This window comes from Prinia subflava, chromosome 11, assembly GCF_021018805.1.
Source record: "Prinia subflava isolate CZ2003 ecotype Zambia chromosome 11, Cam_Psub_1.2, whole genome shotgun sequence".
NCBI classification, from domain to species: domain Eukaryota; kingdom Metazoa; phylum Chordata; class Aves; order Passeriformes; family Cisticolidae; genus Prinia; species Prinia subflava.
The window spans coordinates 21,484,651-21,495,259 of record NC_086257.1 but is presented as its reverse complement, the minus strand read 5'-3'; the positions used below and the strand labels follow the sequence as shown (position 1 = coordinate 21,495,259).

Genomic DNA, 10,609 nt, shown 5'->3' with positions numbered 1-10,609 from the left:
GTACTTTCAGTCACAACAAGCTCTAGAACTATTTGCACCAATATGATTAAAAATTGATTAAACTGATTTTAAATTGATTGTCCTATTTATGTACTGGGCAAAGGGTTCAGTTTTTTCCTACTGGGACATTCACTGGTGCAAACTGAACAGCTGATTCCTGGCAGTGGAAGGAAAACTGCAAATCAAAAGACTCCCGTGCTGTTTTCTAACTGGAGTTTAAGAAAAATACCAGAAAACCAACCATGCTCTGTCCAACAGGGTACAAAATCTTTATTCACCAATAAGTTAAAGTGTTCTTATAAATAGATGTTCTAGTCTTTTGTACTCTGCACAGAGCATAAAGCCAAGGTTCAGTTAGTCCTCAGACTCTGATCCCTCCTCATCCTGGCTGATCTGGAAGTAGCGCAGCTCGTACGTCTCCTTGTCGGACGCAACGACGCGGAGCCAGTCCCGCAGGTTGTTCTTCTTGAGGTACTTCTTGGTGAGGTATTTCAGGTACCTGAAAATCAGGAATTTCAGGTTAGAAGCTTCTCACTGGACAACCCCTGCTGCTGTCTGCACTCCACCCAAGACAATGTCATGAGCAGGGCACTCCCACAGTAATTATACCCAGATATAAAAAAAAATCACTCTGACAGGCAATAAAAGCCTATTTTCACTACAGACATGTAAGAAGTTATTATTCATTTGACTACACAGTAAAATGCCAGTAACCAGAAAGCACTGGTAACTGGTTCTAAGCCTTGGTCCAACATAACAGATTCTGCTGCACCCATATCAGCAAACAAAGAGGGGATGCAAGGAAGGATCTGTACCTCTCATCAGTGCACTCAGCTCCTGTGCGTCCTCACAAACTGAACAGCTCAAGGCTTCACTTGGCTTAAAGGGTTTGTTTGCAACAACCCACATCATGCACAGACTCATAATAATACAACCAATTAAATAACCAAACAGCCACCCACAGCATTAATTCAGTGTTATTTTAAAGGTCCATCTCCTCCTGACACACTTCTAAGGACCTATATGAAGTATCTCTATTAATATGCTTAGAGTCAACATTAATTAGCAATCAAGCCTTGAGTTTTAAAAGGTGATTTTTAAATATCTGATACAATAAATCTGTTTTAATTACATGTTTCACTAATATTTACAAGTGCTATGAAGGTTAGAGCTAACACCTCTCCAAGTATCAGAAGTGCACTAATTAGAATTCATTTTGCAGGCAAGAACTGAATATTAATGCGTGTTTATAGGACATGGTTTAGTGGTGGATTTGGCAGTGTCAGGTTTACAGCTGGACTTGATGATCATGAAGATCTTTTCCAAGCTAAATGACTCTGGATTTATGTTCAACATCCCCCAGTTCAAACCCCACAAACACAACAGAATGACACCCACGCCAACCTTTTAGAAAACTGCTTCTCAGAGGTCACTGTGATCTTGTTCTTCAGGCGTTCAATGTGAACGGTGTTGCCCAAGTTTCCAGTTTTCCCATTGACCTTAACCTTCTCCTTTAGGAACTGTTCCTGTTTCAACATTAAACAAATACAACACTAGGGAATGGCACCCTAGGTATGAACTAGGGAAGGGACCCTAGTCAGGAAGCAACATTAAAAACCACCATTTATTTGTGTTGTGACAGAAGTATTTAGAGTGCAAAAATATTTAGCAGCATGTAATTATAAAAAAATCCCCCCCATGCTAAAGCAGAAATTAATTTAAAACAGTTCTATTCATGGAGAGATATGAAACATGCTATAAAACCAAACATTTATCTTTAAATGACAGTATTTTAAAGAACAGCTGATGGTTTAACTTATTTAGAATGTAGCTTTTCAACTGTAACTCAGTTACTGCACTAAGGCTTTTATTATACCATGCGTCACAAGTATGAGCAAAACCACGACTTACAAAATTCCCGGAATCAAAGATTCCATCTTCCACAGGATGGGTCAGGTCAAGGCAAAACTTCCAGGTTGATTTTTTGGATTTTCGGTCCTTTTGCTAAAACACCAAAGAATTCCTCACCATTAACAAACCGGGTCGCAAAAAACTTTTCTCCGACCCAAGGTGGGGACACACATGGCACTGGGAGCGCCACCTCCCGGCCAGCGCGGCTCACTGCAGCCGGCTCGGCCCGGTCCGGCCCGGCCGCCTCCCACACGAATCCCCCTCGGGAAAGCCCCGCTCGCACCGGGACGGTCGCTGGCTGTTCACCCGCCCCAGGGCTGCCCCGGCCGGCCCCGCCGCCGCCTCCCTCCCGCTCTCACCGGCGCCATTGCGCTCCCGCCGCGCCGCTCCTGCAGAAAGGAAGTGGTGCCGGCCACGCCGCGTTTTTATACCCGCGCGTGACGTCACCGCGCCGGCGCGCGGGGCACGCCGGGAGGCGCCGGTGCTCCCGGGAAGATGGCGGCCCTGGGAAGGGATCCCGCGTGGAATTCCCTGGCGCTATTCCCACAGGAGGGGACGCGGCCGCACGCTTTCCTTTTCCTCCCGCACGCCTTCCTCTTCTTCCCGCACGATCCGCAACCGCCCGTCCCCTTCCCCCGAAAGCGGCTACGAAACCCCTTGGCAGCCCCACCGCGCTCCCGTCACTGTAACCAGCAGCATGTCCCCACAGCACTGACACCTTTATTGTTTCTGGAGCAAAACACACACACGTACAAATCTTTCCCCTGATCGTTTCCATGGTGTTGAGAACAGTAACAGAGCTTTCCACACAGACACCGGAGCTGCCGCCGCGCCCGGCTGGTGCCGGTTACAGGGTCGGGTTTGTCCCACGAGCAGGAAAAGCCGTGGAGGCCGCGGCGGCCGCGTTTGCGTACAACACACAGCACAGGACGAGAGGGCTTCTGATACAGCAAAGCACAGCAAACATCTCCTCGGAGATCAACAAACCAAGTCACTCTCGGATGCCAAATACTGCAGGGCCACAGTGCGGGTGCTGGAGAGCCTCCGACCGCCTGGTGCTGAGCTGCCGAGCGCTCCAGGATCCACACCTTCAGTGACATTCCCAGCAGATCATCACAATATCCTGAACAAGGTCTCTTTATAGCCTGAAGTTTAGTTCTACTGTAACAAACTACATTCTAAGTACTCAACCGAAAGAAAAAAAAAAATAATAGTGGGATTTATTGAATTTTGAATTCTGTGAGACTGACCTGCAGTAACCATAAGAGTTAGAACTGTCAACAAACTTGACTTCTTTACAGATTATGTAAAATTATCTGTATTGTGAAACTACAGACCGTGCACCATTTCTGGGTACACTTCAGATTAGAAAAACCTGCAAGAGAAATAATGAACTTCAGCTTAAAAAAAAACAGCCCTGAGAACATGGCTCAACCAGCAAGAGCCCAGTTGAAAAACCACCATTACAAGCAAAAATTAGAATACTATTGAATTCTCAAAGTATTATTTGCCAACATTTGAGGCAGAAAACACTGCAGTCTTTCCAATTGTGTGAAGTAGTAAGAGAAACTCAATGAACAGGAGCCATAAAAAACCTCATTATTTGGAGTGGAAATACCTCTCACCACCTCCCTGTGTTCACAGGCTTTACTCTAAGCAATTGCCATCAGCTATAAGAAATTTATGGTTTTGACACAATTAAAGTGTTAAGACAGTAATACAGAACAAATACACTGATAAGATTTGTTTCAAAGTAAAGCTATGAAAGGAGAACTTCCCTAAGCACTTGGTTATGGATATTAAAAATACACATCTCTATGGACTACTGATCACAAAGTTTGTTGCAACGATTCTGACAGGAAACTGAAGCGTCTTACTTTGGAAAAAAAAAATGCCTGAAATACATGTTTTGATTTAGAAGCAACTTTTAACCTTACTGAAACTTGGAGATTATGCTTCAAGACATGCTTTATGTACCTATGGGAAACTTCATGCATGATGCTCTGCACTTCCATGGTGTCTGAAGTGCTTCACAAAGACAACTAAGTATATAAGAACAAACCTATAATCAAGTACTTAATCATTTAAATCTTGCAGAACTGAAGGTTGCAGTAGAAGGACATCTGAAAGTCCCCAGGAGGGCTCTTCCAGCAAGCTGGAGGTCATGAAACCTCTATCTTTACATTGCTGTAGTACCTGAAAACTCCAGTCAGGCCAGGACTGCACTTGTAGGAACAGGGCTTAAACCAGCCCTGGTCCCAGGGAGCTCAGTCCAAGGAACTGCTTAGATTGTGGGCCAGTGACATCAGGTACCTGTCTTCCACAAAGGTTTTAGAGGTCAGACAGGAACCTGAATATAGACTAAAGCACTACCAGAGCAAGGACAAATTCAAGTCTTGTAGTTCTCAAGCATAGTGGAAGTATTTGTAATATGGTGATAGAACTTGCATTAGTTTGATGTAGCAACCTCTGACTTCCCATGTGACAGCACACAGCTCAGCCTGCTGTCAGCATCATCAGCAATGGTTACAGTCACCTTCAGAGCCAACAAAGCCTGCCTTCCAGGTACGAGCCTGATGGAGAGGCAGAAGGGAACACAGTGCAGCCTAGCCTGAACTACTCCTCATCCACTTCAGAACTGTTCTGGAAGCATTTCCATCTAGAGCTTCTTTTAAAAGCGGCTTTGCCATTTCAGTCGAGGTGCCACTTAGAGAGTTCACCTGCAACATGTTTTGTGCTAGGCAAGAGCGTGTGGCAGGTCCTACCTCTGCCAGGTGTCCCAGGTAGCTGTGCTTTATTACAAGAGGGTATTTATTGCTGTCTTTACCTTCACTGGTACTGCTCTCTCCGGCGTGGGAAGTCTGTGGACAACGCGTGCTTTTGCCACCTGCATTACACCTCCTGTGTTTGCTAAGCCCTGCCCCAGTGTGGCCAAGGGCAGCTCAGGACAGTTGCCACGAGCCCTTTGGGGACTAGAGAGTACAAACTGTGAAGCTGAAAACATTTTAAGCAGTTAAGGGCAGCGTGAAGTCCAACTCTGGCTGCAAAGTAGTGTCAATTGTGCGTGCTGTCCAGGGCAGCTTCCGTGTCATCCCTCCATCAGCCACTGAGCATTAAGGCAAGTTCATGAAACAATTTATCAACTGTGAAGAGAGGTCTGAGCCATGGACTAAGGAAGTTTCCCTACTCACAGAGTCACCAAGTCTTAGAATTCAAGTTGAACGCCTTAGACAGGAGCAGGCTAATTATCCTTCATAACTATTGCTGTGAAGCCTTGTTAAATTACTAAATAGTTAAGAGGCATGCATGCATGTTGCTATGACTCAGAACTCCCCCAGGACAGGAGCCAGCTTCCCTAACTAGGTAGCAAGTTATTTACTTTTATAGTGAAGCCATGGTTGTTCGGTATCGTCTGTCAAGTTAATGTTTTGAAAATACAATCGTTTTATTTTTCTTTAAAAAGAATCACATGCATTTAGTTTAGGCTCAATGCTACAGTTTGTCCCACTTTCTGAAAAACGTGTGGTCCCTGTGCTACAAAAATATGGTCTGAACCTGAAGGTTAAAACCTAAAGCTGGAAGCACTGCAACAGATTCCCATGAGTTTGTCACCCTTTTATAGTTTAAGATAAATATAATAAAGGAAAGCAATTGAACTGCATTTTTCTATTTTATTTTTCAAGTCTGACAAAGGCCTCGAGTGAAAGTCTATAGCTTTAACATCCATTCTCACCTTTGTGTCCCCTTGACCTATCTGTGTCTTATCTACTCAATATTCCAACAGCCTGCCTAAACCACAGGTAGGCTTTTTTTTTTTAAACCATTTTATCGTTACAATAAGCCAACAAGTTGGCAAAGAAGAAAACAGAGGTAATACAGTTTAGTTGCACATGGCCACTGGGGCTTGGTCAAGCCAGCTGGCATTTCTGATCACTTGAGTTTCTTGGTCTAAAAGTTGTGATTGGCACCTACAGTTCTGCAAGAGTCCCAATCCACAAAGTACTTCAGCTTTAAAAAAACAAAAAAAAAGAGCTACTTTTACTGTCAGTTCTACCTAAAGATGTCAAGAAAAATACTATTTGTGCTCTAGGTAATTTTATAATCCTAGATACCTACCAGCTTATCTAAAAGCCCCTGAATACTGTATTTTGTCTGTTCATACAGACAAACACTGTTTTGCTCAAGCAAATAAAAATATATCCACTAGTAACACCTGATTGGTTTCTTAGATCCACAGCTGAAACCCACAGGAATGTTAAAATAGTTACAATTAAGGAATTAAAATCTCAGTGATTTTGAAAACTGCCAGTTAGCCTGCAACACTAATCCAGAATCCAGCACTGCTTTTTAACAATTCAAAAAGGAAATGAGGTTGCTTGTGAAGGCCAGAGCTTTGGTGACAATAAGGACCAAATTTATAGATCTGTGGTTTGTCCAGACCTGAGCAGTTGCCCGAGCCTGGCGATCTTCTTTACTTGCAAGGCTTTATGGCTACAGCACATTCTTCATTCATTGCACTTATGACAGATATCTGGAAGAGAAGACACAGAGGTGAGCTCCAGCCCAGGCCACAGAAAGTGCTCCTAGAAGCTACAAACTTTCACATTTTAATATCTATCCCATTTCTTTTGAGTGCTCCAGTACAAATGTTCTCCTCCATCTCAAAGGACTAATCCCCACCCCTCACAAAGAGATACAAGTGGTCAATATCAGAGTAAGACTTCTTCATTGTATCAGCAAGTGGGATTAACCCTACCTGTTCTAGTCTGCCCTCCCTACTTACCTGCACATCTTCATTGGCATTGAATTTTCCTTCAATTTCTTTGCCAAGATCCCCTTCTGGCAACTTTAGATCCTCACGAACTTCACCACTTTCCGTCAGCAGGGAGAGATATCCATCCTGAATGCCTATCAGCTGCAAAGAGAAGTTCATTTGTAGAAGTTTAACATCAGCAGTCACCAGCAGGCAGCAGCTTAATGTAAGCAGAAGGCAGTGAACTCTACCTGCTACAATAATTCTTTAGTACTCTGTAACAGTTAATAACCTTATTAAAATCCATTTTTAACATAAGTTCAGTGGGCTAAAAGTTAGGGCAACTGTAGCAAAAGGCATTCTGCTATCAAGAACCAACAAAACCCTGCTGGTTACTTCCTAGTAGGTGGAACACTAGAAACCCCATCTGTGTGATTTAGGAAATGTACTGCTTCCAGGTCAGTAGTAGCTATACACTTCTATACCTGCATCTCTACAGTGAGATACTATCATTTACATTAAACACTAATAAATTAGGGAACATCCACCAAGCCCTGGACCACTTTCATTATGCCTGGACCACTTTCATTATGCTGTTTTCAGCCTAACCAAAAGCCTGGGCTAAGAGGAATGGCTACTTTGGCAGAGCAGGTTGGGAAATCTGGAACATGTAAGAGTAAATCAAAAAAATTATAATGTGAGAACAATAGAGAAAGACCACCAAGATAACACTAAGAACTTCTTGGAAAGTCTGAGCCCTAAGACAGGCTGATCACATTTTATTCCAAGAGCATCAGTTGTTGTGAGGACACCAAAGACTGTTAGCTAAAACACTGAACTTGGACTTTGTCAAGCAATTGCAGCTTTCCAGATGATGTGGATGTGTCAGTTCCTGATCAGAACAATTCCCAATCCAATGGGAAGATAGCAAACGTGTTACAAATCAACCTGAACTGTGCTTTTAAAAGCTCACTAACCACACTACAGAAGGCATTACAGAAGTTGCTCCCTTCATACATATATTTCAATGTAGAGTTCAGGAGGTTCAAAACTATTTGTTATCACCTAAAGCCACTTTCCCCATAAGGGGCAGAAAACACTTTGGCAAGTTAGAATTGGCATCAGATGCAGTTTAGGACTGGTTTGGGGATTCATCTACCCCATGTAAGAGTGAAACTATAAATGACAATTTATGCTTAGATTCAACTTTAGTTATGTGAGATCCTGATTCTCCTTTAATATTAACTTACAGCAGGGAAAACCTCTCCCCATATTCTAAAGCATGCCAGTACCACAAAGAATCCAGAAGTGGCCTTATAACAATAGCTAGAGAAAGCATGGTATGAATTATGTCTATAACCTGTCATGCCTTAAGATTGCTACTCTGACCTCAGGTTGTTTATACACTCAGGAGCTCTCTCTTCATCAGTGAGTTTCGACAGTTTAGCAGTTCAGTAAATGCTATGAGTTCAGCTGTGTCATGTCTAGACAGGCAAGTCCCATTAATTCTGACAACAGCACCTTATTGAGAGGCAAATTTGGGGATGAAGAGTTTATGTGTGGTACTAGAAGTATAAAACTTCATATGACTGTTAACTCACCTGGTAATCATTCCTCTTGATATTTGGAACATCCATGTTATGGGTTGATGGGCAAATATCTTCATATTTTTTACCAGTGAAGATATCAATCCCAACCAAATGGACCTGTAAGAGTAAAAAAATAGCTTGTTACTGTTGGTCCTGGAAAAGCAAGATGTTATTGCCATCAGTATTGCTGGTTCTACTCAGTTTTCTATGAGATCACTTGCAATCCCAGATTCTGCCTCAACCCTTTGCTTGTGGTATGAAAACATCGAGGGGGGCCTCTCGCTCTCTTCCACAGCACACTACAGAAACCCTACATGACAGCAAGACCAGCCACTGTTACCTTCCACTGCCTTCTGTAGACTTACAGCAGCAAGCTAAGAGTCCACTGTGCTTAAGAATGTATTTATTTTAAGATCTAGCTGTTCTAAAAACGAGGCAGTTAAGGGGAAAAGAGGTGGTCATGCACAGAGATCACAGCAGTGCCCACCTCCCTTTAGGCCAGCTGCTCTGCTTACTGCAACTAGAACTTAGATGACCAGTTTAACCAGTTCTTCTCGGGTCCTTTTCTTCTCACAGCTGTTTCTGTATTTAAGAAATTGGGATCTGTCTATTAAAATAAGCCATAACAAAAGGGAAGGAAAAGGAATGAATTAGGAAGAGCTTGATCTACTCTAGCTTGGACAAACCCCAAATATTCTATTCCCCTACACATACAGCACAAGGATGTGGAAACTTTATAAATCTCTCTAGTCAGTGCTTGTAACAGATCTGATTCAACTCTGATACACAACCCTTAAGTGTAGCTAAATGAATGAACGAAGGGGGATTTCAGCCTTGCTCCAAGCTCTGGACAGCTGCATGAGCCAACTGCTTGGGCAGCAGGGCTGCAGGCCCAGACAGGGGCTAAAAACATCCCTGCTGGGACACTGGGGTAAGGAAAGAAGCCGCGAGGCAAAGGCAGCGAAGCAAGGCCAGAGCAGGCCCACGGAGTGTCCGCCGAGCTCTGGATTATGTAACACAGCACGGGCACTCCTGCTCTCACACTGCAATAGTAAAAGTCTGCCGGCACGGGCAGACACAGAAGTGCTCTGGTGGGTAGTGACAGCACAACCCAACCACGCCCTGGTGATTTCATCAGCCCCCCTTCCAGAACTTACTCTACCCCCACTACAGAAACTGGTTTTTTCACAATGAGCGTTAAAACTTTTTTTTTTTAAAAAAAAAAGCTTTAAGGAGTTAAAAGTTGGGAGAAAAAAAACAACCCCCCGTTTTTGATCCTTCCTGCTTTACAAGACTGAAACCCCTTGAGTCAGATCTGGAGTGATGAGACACCGCGGCGAGGAAGGCAAAGGCGGGCCACAGAGCCAAATGAAACGCTACACCCATCCCTGCCGGCCAGCCGGGAGCCGCAGGAGCGCACACTGCGGGCTGCGCGACAGCCGGGCGGGCAGCGCTCACCTTGGCGTGGCCGTGCTTGCCGGTCTTGGAGGTGGACATCTCCACGATCTTGCAGGGGCGCCCCTTGAGCACCACGAAGCCGTTCTTGCGCAGCGCCGAGCACTGCATGGGGTAGGTGGAGGAGGCGCCGGCATCGCCCGTGGTGAAGTCGAGCTCGTCGGCCATGGCGGTGCGACGGGGAGGACTGGCGGCGGGGGGGCTGCGCGACAACGAGAGAGGGTCTGCTCGGAGCCCCGGCGGCGAGAGGGGGAGAGGGGGACGGACACGGGCCCAACCACCCACCGCAGTGAGCGCGGGCCGGGCCCCCCCGCCCCGCACACGTGCGCGGCGGGCGGGACCCGCCACGTGCCGCGGGCCCCCGGCCTCCCACCCCCGGGCCTGCTTCGCCCCCCTCCCTTCCCGTCCCCGCGTCCACTGTTACCTTGAGAGAAGGGTCGGGGGGTGCCGGGGGTCGCGGCGGTCCCGGGGGAGCGGGGCGGGAGCGGGAAGGGAGCGGCGGGCGCGGCGCACTCGCGCCCGACACCACTGCGGCGGCCGGCGGGAAGGGGCGGCGCGGGCAGCGCGCGCACGGCCCGGCCCCGCCCCCCACTTCCGCCGCAGCTCATTGGCCCGCGGCGATACCGCGGGGGGCGTGGTCTTGCAGCCCCACCCCGAACCACGTGCTGGCGGCACTTCCCGCGCCCGCCCACTCGCGCGCGCTGGCCACGCCCCTTCCCCGGCGCCCGCGCGGGGCGGGCGCGCTGAGGGCGCGGCGGAGGCGCCGCTGCTCAGCCGCCAGGCGGCGCCGCGCGCCGCCGCCTCCCCACAGCCCACACGCCCCGCCGCCATCTTGGGCGGCCGGGCCGGCCGCGGGTGCAGAGTTACTTGGCTACGCCGTGGGAGTTAGATGAACATTGGA

General features: G+C 46.7%; 2 protein-coding genes across 2 annotated transcripts; both read right to left on the bottom strand.

The window, feature by feature from the left end:
• Window positions 1-245: 245 nt before the first annotated feature.
• Window positions 246-2,335, bottom strand: RPL22L1 (ribosomal protein L22 like 1). The gene is made up of 4 exons (XM_063408286.1): window positions 2,271-2,335; window positions 1,912-2,004; window positions 1,405-1,526; window positions 246-499 (listed from the first exon to the last, which is right to left on the bottom strand). Exons 1-4 carry the CDS (start codon window positions 2,277-2,279, stop codon window positions 355-357), a joined length of 369 nt encoding a protein of 122 aa, XP_063264356.1. The 5' UTR covers window positions 2,280-2,335; the 3' UTR covers window positions 246-354.
• Window positions 2,336-2,611: 276 nt separating this feature from the next.
• EIF5A2 (eukaryotic translation initiation factor 5A2) lies at window positions 2,612-10,275 on the bottom strand. Its single transcript, XM_063408284.1, has 5 exons — window positions 10,133-10,275; window positions 9,712-9,910; window positions 8,266-8,370; window positions 6,695-6,826; window positions 2,612-6,442 (listed from the first exon to the last, which is right to left on the bottom strand). The coding sequence occupies exons 2-5, from the start codon at window positions 9,874-9,876 to the stop codon at window positions 6,383-6,385; spliced, it is 462 nt and encodes a 153-aa protein (XP_063264354.1). The 5' UTR covers window positions 9,877-9,910; window positions 10,133-10,275; the 3' UTR covers window positions 2,612-6,382.
• Window positions 10,276-10,609: the final 334 nt, after the last annotated feature.